Source organism: Panulirus ornatus, chromosome 32, assembly GCF_036320965.1.
Source record: "Panulirus ornatus isolate Po-2019 chromosome 32, ASM3632096v1, whole genome shotgun sequence".
Classification (NCBI taxonomy): Eukaryota; Metazoa; Arthropoda; class Malacostraca; order Decapoda; family Palinuridae; genus Panulirus; species Panulirus ornatus.
The window spans coordinates 18,894,002-18,912,413 of record NC_092255.1 but is presented as its reverse complement, the minus strand read 5'-3'; the positions used below and the strand labels follow the sequence as shown (position 1 = coordinate 18,912,413).

The 18,412-nt window shown below is 43.7% G+C and overlaps 4 protein-coding genes across 4 annotated transcripts in view; all 4 read right to left on the bottom strand.

Moving 5' to 3' along the window:
- Window positions 1-18,412, bottom strand: part of LOC139759112 (ras GTPase-activating-like protein IQGAP1) — a 424,460-nt gene that overhangs the window by 135,566 nt on the left and 270,482 nt on the right. The gene's annotated exons all lie outside the window — the stretch shown is intronic.
- On the bottom strand, window positions 7,480-8,760 carry LOC139759334 (cuticle protein 6-like). Its single transcript, XM_071681460.1, has 2 exons — window positions 8,719-8,760; window positions 7,480-8,574 (listed from the first exon to the last, which is right to left on the bottom strand). The coding sequence occupies exons 1-2, from the start codon at window positions 8,728-8,730 to the stop codon at window positions 7,975-7,977; spliced, it is 612 nt and encodes a 203-aa protein (XP_071537561.1). The 5' UTR covers window positions 8,731-8,760; the 3' UTR covers window positions 7,480-7,974.
- Window positions 12,019-13,340, bottom strand: LOC139759333 (cuticle protein 6-like). Its single transcript, XM_071681459.1, has 2 exons — window positions 13,254-13,340; window positions 12,019-13,110 (listed from the first exon to the last, which is right to left on the bottom strand). Exons 1-2 carry the CDS (start codon window positions 13,263-13,265, stop codon window positions 12,511-12,513), a joined length of 612 nt encoding a protein of 203 aa, XP_071537560.1. The 5' UTR covers window positions 13,266-13,340; the 3' UTR covers window positions 12,019-12,510.
- LOC139759109 (cuticle protein 6-like) overlaps window positions 16,559-18,412 on the bottom strand; it is a 29,789-nt gene continuing 27,935 nt past the window's right edge. The window contains exons 2-3 of the mRNA XM_071681067.1: window positions 17,794-17,831; window positions 16,559-17,650 (exon numbers count right to left, since the gene is read on the bottom strand). Of these exons, the coding sequence (XP_071537168.1) occupies window positions 17,051-17,650; window positions 17,794-17,805 (612 nt within the window). The 5' untranslated portion in view covers window positions 17,806-17,831 and the 3' untranslated portion in view covers window positions 16,559-17,050. The remainder of the gene's footprint in view (window positions 17,651-17,793; window positions 17,832-18,412) is intronic.

Genomic DNA, 18,412 nt, shown 5'->3' with positions numbered 1-18,412 from the left:
AAATGCTCGATCTCTGGAGAGTCTATCTTACGTAAGACCATTAGGTGATTGTGGCTTTTGTCTTCATATATATATATATATATATATATATATATATATATATATATATATATATATATATATATATATATATATATATATATATATATATATGATCCGACTTTGGATTCTTGGTGACTCTCCTGATATATTTCTCTCAGATAACAGGGTTCCGTAAAAACACAGAAGCAGTCTTACACCCGCTTCAAAAGTTGATGCAAATATCTGCAGGCATCAGTGTTATCAGCTGCTACTAACTTAACACGATGTACATATTGAAGGACGTTGTACATATGACAGATTGTGGGGCCACGTAACTCATGATAACCTCTGGATTACAACTACACATGAAGCATAACCTTCACCTGTTGGTTAGCTCATAAACTTATGAGGATATATATTCCTGAATGTTACATACCTACATACTTTTAGATCCTCTATTACTAACAATATTGCATGTATATATTAGACAAATAAAGGTTTGAAATGAAAGTATTGATTATATTTTAATAAGTATCAAGAACTCTATATATAACGGAAATGTTCATAGAAACACAAAATGAACAGAACAAAGTACTCGGGGAAAAACTACCTAATGGGGCATCCATACGTACGTGAAACCGTTAAGTCCCTCCCATGTTTTTTTCATCAAGGCAAGGGAGTGAGGATGCTCCGACTGGTATATAAGCTGTGGTCAGACCGACCAGCACCAGACAGCTCCTTCCTTCTGTGTCAACATGAACGCTCTGGTGAGTCTTCATTAGTAGTAGTTTGTAGACGCAAGGAGTTACTGCAGGACCTATATATATTCCATATATGAAAACAAGCAATAGATAGAGAAGAGTAATGAAGTATAAGCCACCATTTATCTTTTCAGGTCGTATTGTCTGCTGTGGCAGTTGCCGTGTGCAGTGGTGCCCAGGCACCATGGTATCCAGGTCTCTATGGTGCGTACCCCGGTTTCCACCCATGGTACAGTGGTGGTCTGCCACTCATGAAGGCTTTGGCTGAGGAACCTGTTAAGCTCGAGACCATTGCTCCAGCACCTCTGGCTTACAACATGGCTCCCTTCGCCTCCATGGCACCTATCCATACCCAGTACAACTCTCAGGACGAATTCGGCCAGTACGCCTTCGGCTACAACGGTGGTTTTAACAACCGCGCTGAGATCCGTGACGCCTTCGGCAATGTGCGTGGATCATACAACTACGTGGACGCCGACGGTAATGTGCAGACCCAACACTACGTAGCCGATGCCCTTGGCTACCGTGTCCAAGGCACTAACCTGCCCGAGGCCATCGCTCCTGAATACCTCGAGTATGCTGAAGATGTTGCCGCCGCTAGGGCCGACCACATGGCCGCTCACGAGGCCGCAGCAGCTCCCGCTGCCCTGCCCGAGCCCAAGTACATTGACTACGCTGAAGATGTAGCCGCCGCTAGAGCCGAACACCTGGCTGCTCATGAGGCCCTGCCCGAGCCCAAGTACATTGACTACGCTGAAGATGTAGCCGCCGCCAGAGCCGAACATATGGCCGCTCACGAAGAAGCCACAGCTGCCGCTGCTGTCAAACCTGAAGCCACTGAATAATTTGCCCTTATTGACGCTGCCCTTAGCAGCAGTTCTTTTCTCTGCTTCTCCTTGCTGTGTCTCTGTTCCTCTGACTTACATCCAGCCATAGTAGAATGTCGTCCCTTCTACATCTCCACCTTTCCCCACTTAAAATCATATAAACTGACACTCCTGCCACTCTTGCCGTCTACGACGCAGTTCATGTTGTCCACAGCTGTCTACTACCTCGTGGAATAACCATTGTGGAGCACCCAGAGTCTCGCTGTCTCCTGCCAGGTTGTCCAGGCGTGTAGAGCACTTGTCATGGAGGGATTGGTCTATGTCTGATACTACTAAGACTCTTTATCAGTTACGAACACTTGATTAAGTGAGTATCAGCAGAGCATCAAAACCTCCAAGACTTGGTGTTGACACCCCCCTTAACATCAGTGGCTGCCAATTTCTTGTGATGTATAAATTTGAGACTGTCTTTCAATAAACTAAAATACAATATTTGTTTCTTGTATGTATCCCGGCAATGATGTCTAATATGGAAAATTTGAATGACAAGAATCAGTAATCCTTTATCTGTGTTGAAAGTGGGTAACATTTCAGATCTCATATCATAATTCTGTGAAATTAGAGAAGCCTTCAGAATACGATACCTTTTCGCTAGATATTGAACTCTATTTGACAACGTAACCCAACTATAAAAACGCTGGAGAAAAAAAAAAGTAATATTCGCTGTTTCACTCCAACACATTGTAGCCACAATGACTAAACCAGCCATTACGACGACTACAAGTGAGTGACAGAGGAGGATGTACGAAACGAGAGGTTATTCCATGAGATAACAGGCTGCGTAAATTGGACTGCGTGGCTCTGACGGCAATAGTGGTGGTGGCAGTGGTGGATGACGTGGGTTCAAGATGGTTATATATATACATGTGTTGGGGAAGCAGTCCACCCAGGCATGGTGGGTGTAGGTCAGAGAGAGAGAGAGAGAGAGAGAGAGAGAGAGAGAGAGAGAGAGAGAGAGAGAGAGAGAGAGAGAGAGAGAGAGAGAGAGAGATAAAGAGAGAGAACGAGGGCGTCCATAGTGCAGTGTCATTTATCGGATTTACGATCTGACAGCTGCGGCTTCCTCGTGAGATGCTTTGGTGTCCTGCGTCAGCGATCCTCTTCAGAGTAATCGATGTGAGGTGCCTAACCTCTGGTAAGGCGGGCCGGGGACAGGTGCATCCTCATGAGCGGCCTGTTCGTCGGCGCTAACACCGGTGGCAATTGGAACGTAGTCAATGTACATTGGCTCAGGCAGAGGAGAGAGAGGGAGCATTGCAGTCTCGTTAGCGGCCTGTTGGTTGGCCTTGGCGTTGGCCACATCTTCAGCGTAGTCTAAGCATTCAGGGGCGGTAGCCTCAGGCAGGTTGGTGCCAGACACACGGAAGCTCAGAGCATTGGCCACGTAGTGCTGGGTCTGCACCTGACCGTTAGCGTCATTGGCGAGGGCGTCACGCACCCTTAGCGCGAGCGCTGAAACCATTGTGAAGCCGGAGGATTCCCTGCCAGATTTGTCTTGAACATAACACTGGGATAGATGCGATAGAGGAGAAGGAAGCCATCATGTTGTACAGGAGCCGTAGCCTTCATGTTGGGTCGTGGCATGAGTGGCAGACCACTTCTGTACCATGGGTGGAGACCGGGGTACGCGCCATCGAGTCCTGGATACCATGGCAGCGGGGCGTCGCTGCACACGGTAACCGCTGCGGTAAACATTAGTCTGAAATCGTAAAAGATGACTTTTGTATCGTAACTTTTCTTTTTTTTTTATACTGGCCAAAAACAATGTATCATTTACACGCAATGAACTGAACTGTCTGTACGATACACCGTGTTCTTCATTTGCCTGCTGGTGGCCACTGTGACCTCGGGTGCCAGCGGAAGTATCCTCACCATCCTAGCTGCATGGGGAGGAAAAACAGGGGCGAGGTCTGAACGGATTCTTACGATCATAGAACTACCGTTCCATTACCTTTATGCTTTGTCTCGTCTCCTTTGACATTCCTGTGTTTTTTTTCTTTTTATATGACTATTCAGAACACCGAAATACTTTCGATAATCTCCAGTAATAAGATGTTCGCAAAGCAGAGGACATGCCGAATGCGCCACAGTGATGTCGGTTCATTAATATACTATTCCGGTGTTTCATATAATCAATGGACTGCATTAGAACGTCGACTGTCATAGGTAAGGCTATTATCAGAGATGTACCAATGACTTGCTCAAGATCAAAGTTTATTCTGCGAAAATGTGTATTAGCAAGTGCTTGACAGGTGGGTGTAGTTCGTCAAGATGCTCAGTACTAAGGACACTAGCAATAACATGTAAAATACGAAGAATTTGTGAAACATGACACTATAACCAGAGCCAGGCATGTCCCGTAAAGCGTACAGCATTGCGCAACACAGCGTTCCTCTGCTTCTAGCTGCATTCTGCACAAAGCTGAACTGCCTTGAAGGGTATGTTGCTGGATTATCGGTTTGTGTAAAAAGTAGGACAAATTCGCCTTGATTCACTAAGGTCGTAAAACTTGTTCAGCTCAACATTCTATCTTGCCATACCACGCCTCTGACCTCAGTCATCCGCTTGGCATTGTTCTCATTCTTGTATCGGCTGATCTGACAAGAATATGTTGGAGAAGCAAGCATCCATATGTTTATGCTGTAGCTTTGTTCCTGTTAAAAATGGGTATTGAAAAAGAAGCTCAGAATAAAACGCTATTCATTCATCTGTCTTAAGTTGTCTTTAGTGGCAGATGGGTTTCTCAAGCAAGAAATGTTTAGAGTTAGAATGAATCATCCTAAAATCTGTCTTTAATTTCTTTAAGGTTATTGTCATCGCTGCTGGAGGTCTGCCACAGCTTATCAATCAACGGAAAGAGCAATATGGTGACCAGGGCAGCGTAACTGTCCACGAATAATGTGTCATGATTCTTCGGGAAAGTGAACACAGCTTCGTACAAGTGTTGGTCTTCGACCTGTCTCGATATTCTTCTTCGGTCGACCAAACCCCCACAAAACAAGTGCTTTACTCCTGCAAGTCATGTAGTAGACGCTTAATTTCCTTGATAGGAGAAAGTTTAGCTTTGGAGTGAGTACAACACAGAGGGTGCTAGGCTTCGCGAACGTCACCAGGAACAGAGACGTTGGAGTTGATGAGCTAGGAGAGCAGATGGGTTGGGATTGGTACACTGTACCCTGACAGGCTAGGCAGAGTTCTGATGACCATGGCGAGAATGAAAATAGACGATGAGGGGGAGGAGCATTGGACATATAATGGAGCTCTACTTGCCTGAGTCTATGACGAGGGTTTGGCAGGGGACCAAGAGCATCCAGAATATTGACGATGTGTCTTCTCTTACATACCTTATGTAGCACAGTTCCAGCGTAATACAATCAGTATATACAAAAAAAAAAAAATCGACCATTATACGACTTATTCAAAACTCATTGAGGCAGGAAATAACCTCAACTATGAGGCTAATGTTATATAGCAATTAACAAAATGCTATACTTCACCTAGTCTTTAGTAGGCTACCAAGCGCTGACATTGGTTCTACGGAACAGCATAAAGGCAAAGTGATCCCTTGGAAAAAATGTAAAAAAAATGAAATAAAGAATAAAAGCGACCCTTTGAGAAATTACTCTGGGGCTGTTCAGAGACCATTAAAGTATTCCCCATGTAGGAGGACCTAAGTGTAGGTAGAGTGGAAGATCAACGAAATACATGAACTCAATCTCATGGAAGGACTGAGCCTTCGATCTGGTGATCCAGTTTGTGCCGTGTCCGTAGAATTGTTGAAGCGAATACGTCAGGAAACAAGTGAATCAAAAGGAATCCAAAGAAAATTTTGACAAGTCGTATGACAATGTTTACAGTACTCCGACGTACTTTTACCTATGTGGCTCTTAAGTGCTGATCTTCAACACTTACATGAACAATTACCGTATATCATCGACTGAAACTCAACACACACAATCCTGACAGCTCTCTCAAATCTACCAATGGTCGGGCTGGAAGTGCTTCCATTCTTAACTCAGTCCAGAGTAGCTAACGAAGATTGCTTTGATAAATGATTCAGCATCACCATATAAACTAGGCTTTACGCCACAACCCACCCTCTTCAGCATGTAGAAACTATAACAACAGACACTCTGATCATCTTCGACTCCATCACTTGTACTAAGATAACGCAAGAACAGAAAATAACATGCCTGTTTCTGAAGACATACACAGCATCGTGTGCACTACAAGGAAAAGGGAATCTTGTGCAAGCTATTGTGGGTCTCCTCTCACATAGGTCTCCGAGAACATGGCACATTTCATGCTTCAGCCAGACTTAACGGTAGATAAAGAGGCTGCTGAACACAGTAATGGGTTATCAAACTGAAGTAGAGAAACTGCAGTTAGGAACCAACGAAGGGATGTTGCTGAAGCGGGGAGATGATTGCGAACAAGCGCTAGAAGATCCATTTTCTATCATAAAAAAGGCATCAAAGAAAACAAGAGTGTTGTGTATGCAAGAAATTCAGTAGACTACGTGATATTTCCACTTCTCAATTCAGGCTACAATATAGACGCTCCTGACGCTCTGGTTTCTTCCGAAACGATGGAAATATCAATCAATATGAATTGTAATGTATGTGAACGGAGGTACGGACACATAAACACGCAATAACATTCTGTTTTAGTTAGTGAGAAAACCGAGTCGTATATAAAAGGGTTTATATAAACTAATCAAGAAATGACAGCATCACATTGTATACAAGATCCTGAAATATTGAGAGCGTAACCATCTCAGGAAGCCAGTTTTGCAATATCTATTGGTATCATCTGTGCCACTAGGGGCTAATGATTGCACAGGATGAACAATGGCTAGTTCAATTAAGTCAACATCTGACAGCGGCAAAAACCGAACTTCTCGATCCCAGTGGCCCAGCCTTGGGCAGGTTAGTGCTGGATGCGCGGAAGCCGAGGACGTTTGGTCACACAGTGTTGGCCATACACCTTGCTCACAGGGTCCAGGTAGGTTCGCTCAGCCGCCTCCAGCACTTAAAAGGTTTCGATTCTTTGAGAAAATGGGATCCGGAGCTATAAGGTAAACAATAGTAGACAAATTCATTCTGAGGATTATACTAAAGACGATTGAGAGTTCTTTTAGATCTCCTGTACAGAAAGATCCGTAATTAAACTGGAAATATACGTAGTTTTTTAAACTTGCTCAACAGCATCACTCCATGTAAAAGGGGGAGAAAAAAAGCAGGTTTGTGGACATAGTTCAGCCTGCTGTAGATGCTTATAAGGCACAGAACACCTCCGCTGTGAAATGTGTGGTGAATAGTCTCGCAGTAATGTTAGCACAAGACAATTACGAACTTTCCGATACGAAGGACTGATGCTATGGTGATCCTCAGCATCAAGTCACCCAGTGGTAGGTGCTGCCTCCTCCCACCTCATACACTCTCCTCTGACATTCAACTGTAGTGGTCGTGATGGCTGGTCTAGTTTTTATGACAATAGTGGGGGTGCGGTTGAATCCCATACTTCATATTCTCTCTCTCTCTCTCTCTCTCTCTCTCTCTCTCTCTCTCTCTCTCTCTCTCTCTCTCTCTCTCTCTCTCTCTCTCTCTCTTCAAAGCTAGGGTAATTTGATGGTATGTTTGGAAAACATGCTATTGCCTTTTTTATATTTGCGTAAGAGCTCCTAAGAAATACAATGAATATAGATTGGAAATGTCAGTTTGGAACTAATAAGAAAAGATTCTTTCCCTTTCATGAATGATTCTCAGTTCATATGTTACCGTTCCTGGTATATAAAGGAAAACATGGTATAATATTTTTTCCTATTTTATTAAGAATTGTAAAATATAAGATCCATAAAGCTGGGCATCCACTAGTGGTAAGAGGTGTCAACACAGGTCTTGGAGGATTTGATTCTCTGCTGATACTCACTTAATCAAGTGTTCATAACTGATAAAGAGTCTTAGTAGTATCAGCCATACACCAAGCCCTCCATGACAAGTGCTCTACACGCCTGGACAACCTGGCAGGAGACAGCGAGACTCTGGGTGCTGTACGATGGTTACTCCACGAGACAGTAGGTTGCGTACAATGAGCTATGGACATAATGGGTTTCTTGGCTGACGGCAAGAGTAGTGGCAGCGTCGGCTAAAGTGGCTTTGGTTTGAATGCAAAGGAATAGGGCGATCCACCATGTCTTGGCGGATATAGGAGAAAGGAGCAGAGAGACAGAAGGAGTAGCGAAGAAGGAAGTAAATGATAAGGACAGCTTTGGTCATAGAACGGTGATACTGACTGCATTACGGTTAGACAGCAGCAGCAGCTGCGGCTTCCTCGTGAGCTGTCTGGTGTTCGGCCCTGGCGGCGGCGACCTCTGGAGTGTAGTCAATGTACTTGGGTTCGGGCATGGGAGCGGGAGCAGCTGCGGCTTCATGAGCGGCCATGTGTTCGGCCCTAGCGGCGGCCACATCGGCAGCGTAGTCGAGGAATTCAGGGGCGGTAGCCTCAGGCAGGTTGGTGCCGGACACACGGAAGCCCATGGCATCGGCTACGTAGTGCTGGGTCTGCACCTTGCCGTCAGAATCCACGTAGTTGTATGATCCCTGCACATTGCCGAAGGCGTCACGGACCTCAGCGCGATTGTTGAAGCCACCGTTGTAGCCGAAGGAGTACTGGCCAAATTCGTCGCGAGCATTGTACTGGGAATGGATAGGTGCCATGGAGGCGAAGGGAGCCATGTTGTAAGCCATAGGTACGGGAGCCATAGTCTCAGTGGCGGGTTGTGTCATGAGTGGCATACCACTTCTGTACCATGAGTGGAGACCGGGGTACGCACCATAGAGTCCTTGATACCATGGCAGCTGGGCACCGCTGCACACGGTAACTGCCACAACAAAAAGTACTGTCTGAAATGAGAAAACATTATTTCTTCATAAGACCGTCTTTCAGGTCCCCCCTATGATTATGTTTACCTAGTTTTGCTGAGATATACGTAACTACTGTACAGTACACCGTACTTTACATTTGAAGAAGAGTTTGTGAAGACTCACCAGAGAGTTCATGTTGGCTCAGGAGGGAGGAGCTGTCTGCTGGTGGCTGATGGGACCACGTCTTATATACCAGCTGGAACATCCTCGCCCTTCTACCTGAATCGCCCAAAAAACAATGGGCGATGTCTGAACGGATTTCATTGCTGGAGAAGTACCGTTATGTTTTTTACTCTACTTTTTATGTCTCCCACCGTAGGAAGAATTTGCTGCATCTGCTCTATTTCTTCTCAATGATATTATTATCATGATCACTATCATTGTCAATTGTTATCATTATCATTATTATTATTATTATCATTATTATAATTATTATCATTATTATTATCATTATTATTATCATGATGATGATAATTATTATTATCATTATTATTATTATTATTATTATTATTATTATTATTATTATTATCATTATTACCATTATTATCATTATTATTATCATCATAATTATTATTATTATAATTATTATCATTATTATTATCATTACTATTATCATTAGTATTACTAATTGTAGTAATTGTAGCAGCAGAAGTAGTAACAGTGCAGTAGTAATAGTTGTAGTAGTAGTTGTAGCAGTAGAGGTAGTAGTAATAACACCACTACTGCTAGCCAAGGCAACAGCGGTGGTAGTAGTAGTTCAATAAACAGCATCCTAACTCGGCCTAGTCAAGATGGAGCAGCGGGGATGAGGCTGCAGTGATGGAGTGAGGGCGATGGTGTAGTCAAGACAGACGAGTGTAGCGAGGAGGGAGGGAGGTGGAGTGAGGATGAAAGTGTAGTTAAGACTGGAGTGTCGCGAAGTCAGATGCACTTAACATTTAAGTTATATACCCTAGCCTGAGCCAGGGTATTGACCAACCCTTAAGAGTGGATGAACACGTGGGTTGACTGTGGACCGACTGCCATGACCATGATTCGAACCTATGCTCTCGACCTAGGACGGCCCGTGAATGCGTCACGGTCAAGAACGCTAACCGTGACAATTTGCCGTGACACACCTAGTAAGAAATCTAGGATGTAGTAGTGGCATGTGGTATCTCCTTGATGCTGGCAGTAACTTGCTGATACATTATCTCTCAGATAGGACGAGGACACACCCGGGTACATACAGGATCCATATCACAGGTTTGGGAGAAAGGTTGCCTAGGAGTACCTCTTAACCAAAACGGCAGGCAGATATGTGATACCGTAAGAAAACGGACTTTAAAATTGAAACTTTATTTTTGGTAACTTTAAGCATATATGACAGGCAGATATGTGATACCGTTCGAAAACGGACTTGAGCATCGAAACTTTATTTTTGGTAACTTTAAGTATATATAAAGGACAAATGTGTGTTGATGGAGGTAAAAGTCATGAGGCAGGAAATGCTTTCTAGTTCGACTATGTGGACTGATCTTGGCCTGGTCATGGGTCATGACGCTCACCTGCTAACACTACATAAGAGGAACGGTTCATAAATCTTCTCTGTATAGATATTGGCAGGATCAGCCAGCGTCTTCCTCTGCTACTATGAAGGATAAGGAAAAAGAGAAAACCTCTCCCTATTACTTTAAACGACACGGTATAACCTGTGTGGCTGAGTTGTGGTTGTGATAAAACATTTCCTTCTGTGCCGAAGGAAGATTTTGTGAAGTAGGTTTATATTATCTAGGACCATCTTATGCCCGTCAGACCGCCCGGCACCTGGCGTCCTTCATTATTATTGTAAGGCGTCGGTAGCAGCCCATCCTGGGAATAATCATATTGTTTTATATGTAGTTCATCTTTGGTAAAAAGCGATTGACTGTATATAAGGTATGGTCGTATGACACCACCAGCCACCGGCTTCCGAGTCGACTGTGGGTGATCAGCGATGAGGTGTAGAAAACAAAATGGAATTTTGAGGTCATTCATACACTGTATCCTTGACCATATATCATAGTGGCCTTGACCATCCACTATTGTTTGGCCGGTGGCACCGGCGTTCACAGGTGTACTTCATCAAGGTGTAACACATTTACGTAAAGTATGTAACGCTCAGATAGAGGGCACACTAGGTTATGATATAAGGCATATATGGATATTAGATCGAAGCGTAGCGCGTCATGTATACAGTATCACTCTACGCATCGAACTGTACCTCATCATGGTGATACATAGATGTATTTAAGTCCTCAGTGTAGTACCTGTTGGTTACATACATCAGAATACAACATTATTTGTAGTTATGAATGAGGTACAACACTTCTGGTCGTGCGAAAGAATTGCGTAAATATTCTGGTGCAATGTATCGAAAACAATACAAGAAAGCAACACAGTATGCAACACAATATACCACACGAGGACTGAGCAGCTCTTCACGTACCACATAAACATGAAACACGTTCTCTGTAACATCAGTTTACATACTATACTAGTAACCCTAATTAAATCATGGTGTAGACCGGGAAGGTATATGTCTGAATGCAGTATTATCTGTATCACGTATGAATGGAGGTCTGTAAGGTTTATTGCCCGTAAATATAACACAAGTTACAGTTACTGGGCTGTCATTACGATACAAAGAGGAGTCCTTTCAAGGCCTGTATAGTGCACACGAAATATAACGGGATACAGGGCATCAAATCACACAGGTATGAGACAAATGTAGTTGGGAGAGTTCATTTTGGAAACCTTGGAGATGTAGTCCATACCAGCTCCTGTGGGCGAGTACTTTATGGTAATGTGTATCTGGTCAGACAGGTTACAGTACGCACCACATGTAACATGTCAAGGTGTTGTGTGTCTTTAAGATACAATTCGCCACAGTGCGGTGCGGTGTTCTCGTTTCCCAGTGAGAACGCTACACGCTGCCAGCCACACTCTTGCTCAACACTTAACACCTACTTCCACATTCTTACTAAATGTTGAATAATACCGTCATGCAAATATCTCCAGATGCAAAACTGTTGGGGTAGATAGTGAGGTATAAGTTGGGCAAGCGCGTTTGCTGATGGTTATTGGAATTGTGCCTGCCTCTTGCCTCTTACAGCCTCATCTGTCATTCACATGTTGTGATCGCCATGGTTGGTTTAGTTTATATATGTCAACAGTGTGGTGCAAGAGACCCACATATGTCAAATTATCACATTTTCTCTCTCAAAGTTGGATTGATTCTATATAGACCCAAGTTCCTTGTAGACAATATCCTATCACCTTTTTTCAATTGTGTCAGAAGTTCCATATAAATATTTGCAACTTATGAGAAAAGAGCATTTACCGAAGATGGGTAATTCTCAGCTCAGATGCTACCGTTGGTGGTATACATAAGAAAACATGGCATGATATTTTTTTTTTATTTTCATTAAGAATAGTGAAATATAAGATACATGTCACTGGCCACCATTGATGGTAGTGTCAACACAGGTCTTGGAGGATTTGATTCTCTGCTGATACTCACTTAATCAAGTGTTCATAACTGATAAAGAGTTTTAGTAGTATCAGACATAGACCAAACCCTCCATGACAAGTGCTCTACACGCCTGGACAACCTGGCAGGAGACAGCGAGACTCTGGGCGCTGTACGATGGTTATTCCACGAGATAGTAGGTTGCGTACGATAGGCCATGGACATCATGGGCTTCTTTGCTGACGATGATAGTGGTGGCAGCGTCGGCTAAAGTGGCTTTGGTTTTAATGCAAAGGAATAGGGCGATCCACCAAGTCTTGGCGGATATAGGTGAAAGGAGCAGAGAGACAGAAGGAGTAGCGAAGAAGGAAGTAAATGATAAGGACAGCGTTGGCCATAGAACGGTGTTACCGACTGCATTACGGTTAGACAGCAGCAGCAGCTGCGGCTTCCTCGTGAGCTGTCTGGTGTTCGGCCCTGGCGGCGGCGACCTCTGGAGTGTAGTCAATGTACTTGGGTTCGGGCATGGGAGCGGGAGCAGCTGCGGCTTCATGAGCGGCCATGTGTTCGGCCCTAGCGGCGGCCACATCGGCAGCGTAGTCGAGGAATTCAGGGGCGGTAGCCTCAGGCAGGTTGGTGCCGGACACACGGAAGCCCATGGCATCGGCTACGTAGTGCTGGGTCTGCACCTTGCCGTCAGAATCCACGTAGTTGTATGATCCCTGCACATTGCCGAAGGCGTCACGGACCTCAGCGCGATTGTTGAAGCCACCGTTGTAGCCGAAGGAGTACTGGCCAAATTCGTCGCGAGCATTGTACTGGGAATGGATAGGTGCCATGGAGGCGAAGGGAGCCATGTTGTAAGCCATAGGTACGGGAGCCATAGTCTCAGTGGCGGGTTGTGTCATGAGTGGCAGACCACTTCTGTACCATGAGTGGAGACCGGGGTACGCACCATAGAGTCCTTGATACCATGGCAGCTGGGCACCGCTGCACACGGTAACTGCCACAACAAAAAGTACTGTCTGAAATGAGAAAACATTATTTCTTCATAAGACCGTCTTTCAGTACCCCCTATGATTATGTTTACCTCGTTTTGCTGAGATATACGTAACCAGTGTACAGTACACCGTACTTTACATTTGAAGAAGAGTTTGTGAAGACTCACCAGAGAGTTCATGTTGGCTCAGGAGGGAAGAGCTGTCTGCTGGTGGCTGATGGGACCACGTCTTATATACCAGCTGGAACATCCTCGCCCTTCTACCTGAATCGCCCAAAAAACAATGGGCGATGTCTGAACGGATTTCATTGCTGGAGAAGTACCGTTATGTTTTTTACTCTACTTTTTATGTCTCCCACCGTAGGAAGAATTTGCTGCATCTGCTCTATTTCTTCTCAATGATATTATTATTATGATCATTATCATTGTCAATTGTTATCATTATCATTATTATTATTATCATTATTATAATTATTATCATTATTATTATCATTATTATTATCATGATGATGATAATTATTATTATCATTATTATATTATTATTATTATTATTATTATTATTATTATTATCATTATTACCATTATTATCATTATCATTATTATTATAATTATTATTATTATAATTATTATCATCATTATTATCATCACTATTGTTATTAGTATTACTAACTGTAGTAATAGTAGCAGCAGAAGTAGTAACAGTGCAGTAGTAGTAGTTGTAGTAGTTGTTGTGGCAGTAGAGGCAGTAGTAATAACACCACTACTGCTAGCCATAGCAACAGCGGTGGTAGTAGTAGTTCAATAAACAGCATCCTAACTCGGCCTAGTCAAGATGGAGCAGTGGGGATGAGGCTGCAGTGATGGAGTGAGGGCGATGGTGTAGTCAAGACAGACGAGTGTAGCGAGGAGGGAGGGAGGTGGAGTGAGGATGAAAGTGTAGTTAAGACTGGAGTGTCGCGAAGTCAGATGCACTTAACATTTAAGTTATATACCCTAGCCTGAGCCAGGGTATTGACCAACCCTTAAGAGTGGATGAACACCTGGGTTGACTGTGGACCGACTGCCATGACCATCGATTCGAACCTATGCTCTCGACCTAGGACGGCCCGTGAATGCGTCACGGTCAAGAACGCTAACCGTGACAATTTGCCGTGACACACCTAGTAAGAAATCTAGGATGTAGTAGTGGCATGTGGTATCTCCTTGATGCTGGCAGTAACTTGCTGATACATTATCTCTCAGATAGGACGAGGACACACCCGGGTACATACAGGATCCGTATCACAGGTTTGGGAGAAAGGTTGCCTAAGAGTACCTCTTAACCAAAACGGCAGGCAGATATGTGATACCGTAAGAAAACGGACTTTAAAATTGAAACTTTATTTTTGGTAACTTTAAGCATATATGACAGGCAGATATGTGATACCGTTCGAAAACGGACTTGAGCATCGAAACGAAACTTTATTTTTGGTAACTTTAAGTATATATAAAGGACAAATGTGTGTTGATGGAGGTAAAAGTCATGAGGCAGGAAATGCTTTCTAGTTCGACTATGTGGACTGATCTTGGCCTGGTCATGGGTCATGACGCTCACCTGCTAACACTACATAAGAGGAACGGTTCATAAATCTGCTCTGTATAGATATTGGCAGGGTCAGCCAGCGTCTTCCTCTGCTACTATGAAGGATAAGGAAAAAGAGAAAACCTCTCCCTATTACTTTAAACGACACGGTATAACGTGTGTGGCTGAGTTGTGGTTGTGATAAAACATTTCCTTCTGTGCCGAAGGAAGATTTTGTGAAGTAGGTTTATGTTATCTAGGACCATCTATGCCCGTCAGACCGCCCGGCACCTGGCGTCCTTCATGATTATTGTAAGGCGTCGGTAGCAACTCATCCTGGGAATAATCATATTGTTTCATATGTAGTTCATCTTTGGTAAAAAGCGATTGACAGTATATAAGGTATGGTCGTATGACAACACCAGCCACCGGCTTCCGAGTCGACTGTGGGTGATCAGCGATGAGGTGTAGAAAACAATATGGAATTTTGAGGTCATTCATACACTGTATCCTTGACCACATATCATATTGGCCTTGACCATCCACTATTGTTTGGCCGGTGGCACCGGCGTTTACAGGTGTACTTCATCAAGGTGTAACACATTTACGTGAAGTATGTAACACTCAGATAGAGGGCAGACACACTAGGTTATGATATAAGGCATATATGGATATTAGATCGAAGCGTAGCGCGTCATGTATACAGTATCACTCTACGCATCGAACTGTACCTCATCATGGTGATACATAGCTGTGTTTAATTCCTCAGTGTAGTACCTGTTGGTTACATACATCAGAATGCAACATTATTGGTAGATATGAATTAGGTGCAACAGTTCTGGTTGTGCTAAAGAATAACGTAAATATTCTGGTGCAATGTATCGAAAACAATACAAGAAAGCAACACAGTATGCAACACAATATACCACACGAGGACTGAGCAGCTCTTCACGTACCACATAAACATGAAACACGTTCTCTGTAACATCAGTTTACATACTATACTAGTAACCCTAATTAAATCATGGTGTAGACCGGGAAGGTATATGTCTGAATGCAGTATTATCTGTATCACGTATGAATGGAGGTCTGTAAGGTTTATTGCCCGTAAATATAACACAAGTTACAGTTACTGGGCTGTCATTACGATACAAAGAGGAGTCCTTTCAAGGCCTGTATAGTGCACACGAAATATAACGGGATACAGGGCATCAAATCACACAGGTATGAGACAAATGTAGTTGGGAGAGTTCATTTTGGAAACCTTGGAGATGTAGTCCATACCAGCTCCTGTGGGCGAGTACTTTATGGTAATGTGTATCTGGTCAGACAGGTTACAGTACGCACCACATGTAACATGTCAAGGTGTTGTGTGTCTTTAAGATACAATTCGCCACAGTGCGGTGCGGTGTTCTCGTTTCCCAGTGAGAACGCTACACGCTGCCAGCCACACTCTTGCTCAACACTTAACACCTACTTCCACATTCTTACTAAATGTTGAATAATACCGTCATGCAAATATCTCCAGATGCAAAACTGTTGGGGTAGATAGTGAGGTATAAGTTGGGCAAGCGCGTTTGCTGATGGTTATTGGAATTGTGCCTGCCTCTTGCCTCTTACAGCCTCATCTGTCATTCACATGTTGTGATCGCCATGGTTGGTTTAGTTTATATATGTCAACAGTGTGGTGCAAGAGACCCACATATGTCAAATTATCACATTTTCTCTCTCAAAGTTGGATTGATTCTATATAGACCCAAGTTCCTTGTAGACAATATCCTATCACCTTTTTTCAATTGTGTCAGAAGTTCCATATAAATATTTGCAACTTATGAGAAAAGAGCATTTACCGAAGATGGGTAATTCTCAGCTCAGATGCTACCGTTGGTGGTATACATAAGAAAACATGGCATGATATTTTTTTTTTATTTTCATTAAGAATAGTGAAATATAAGATACATGTCACTGGCCACCATTGATGGTAGTGTCAACACAGGTCTTGGAGGATTTGATTCTCTGCTGATACTCACTTAATCAAGTGTTCATAACTGATAAAGAGTTTTAGTAGTATCAGACATAGACCAAACCCTCCATGACAAGTGCTCTACACGCCTGGACAACCTGGCAGGAGACAGCGAGACTCTGGGCGCTGTACGATGGTTATTCCACGAGATAGTAGGTTGCGTACGATAGGCCATGGACATCATGGGCTTCTTTGCTGACGATGATAGTGGTGGCAGCGTCGGCTAAAGTGGCTTTGGTTTTAATGCAAAGGAATAGGGCGATCCACCAAGTCTTGGCGGATATAGGTGAAAGGAGCAGAGAGACAGAAGGAGTAGCGAAGAAGGAAGTAAATGATAAGGACAGCGTTGGCCATAGAACGGTGTTACCGACTGCATTACGGTTAGACAGCAGCAGCAGCTGCGGCTTCCTCGTGAGCTGTCTGGTGTTCGGCCCTGGCGGCGGCGACCTCTGGAGTGTAGTCAATGTACTTGGGTTCGGGCATGGGAGCGGGAGCAGCTGCGGCTTCATGAGCGGCCATGTGTTCGGCCCTAGCGGCGGCCACATCGGCAGCGTAGTCGAGGAATTCAGGGGCGGTAGCCTCAGGCAGGTTGGTGCCGGACACACGGAAGCCCATGGCATCGGCTACGTAGTGCTGGGTCTGCACCTTGCCGTCAGAATCCACGTAGTTGTATGATCCCTGCACATTGCCGAAGGCGTCACGGACCTCAGCGCGATTGTTGAAGCCACCGTTGTAGCCGAAGGAGTACTGGCCAAATTCGTCGCGAGCATTGTACTGGGAATGGATAGGTGCCATGGAGGCGAAGGGAGCCATGTTGTAAGCCATAGGTACGGGAGCCATAGTCTCAGTGGCGGGTTGTGTCATGAGTGGCAGACCACTTCTGTACCATGAGTGGAGACCGGGGTACGCACCATAGAGTCCTTGATACCATGGCAGCTGGGCACCGCTGCACACGGTAACTGCCACAACAAAAAGTACTGTCTGAAATGAGAAAACATTATTTCTTCATAAGACCGTCTTTCAGTACCCCCTATGATTATGTTTACCTAGTTTTGCTGAGATATACGTAACTACTGTACAGTACACCGTACTTTACATTTGAAGAAGAGTTTGTGAAGACTCACCAGAGAGTTCATGTTGGCTCAGGAGGGAAGAGCTGTCTGCTGGTGGCTGATGGGACCACGTCTTATATACCAGCTGGAACATCCTCGCCCTTCTAGAACCTGAATTACCCAAAAAACAAGGGGTGATGTCTGAACGGATTTCATTCTGTGGAAGTACCGTTATATGTTCTAATTCTTAACCTGTTTCCTACCGTAGAAAGAAAAGTGTTTCATCTGTTTTATTTCTTTTTCATCATATTCTTCTCCTTATTCTTCTTCTTATCTCTCATTATTATTATCATTATTATTATCATTATTATTATTATTATCATTATCGTCATTATTATTATTATTATCATAATTATCATTATTATTATTATTATCATTATTATTATCATTACTATTACTATTATCTATCTTCACAATCATTCATATCCTTATTATCATTAATATCATTAGTGGTAGTAGTATCGGTATTACTAGCACTAGTTCTAATACTACTAGTTGTAGTAATAGCAGCAGCGGTAGTAGTATTTTTAAATCAAGAGCATCTTAACTCGGGCTTAATGAAGATGCTGCAGTGAGGATGAAGGTGTAGTGAAGATGAGGAAGAAGTGGGGTGATGATGGCGTAGTGAAGA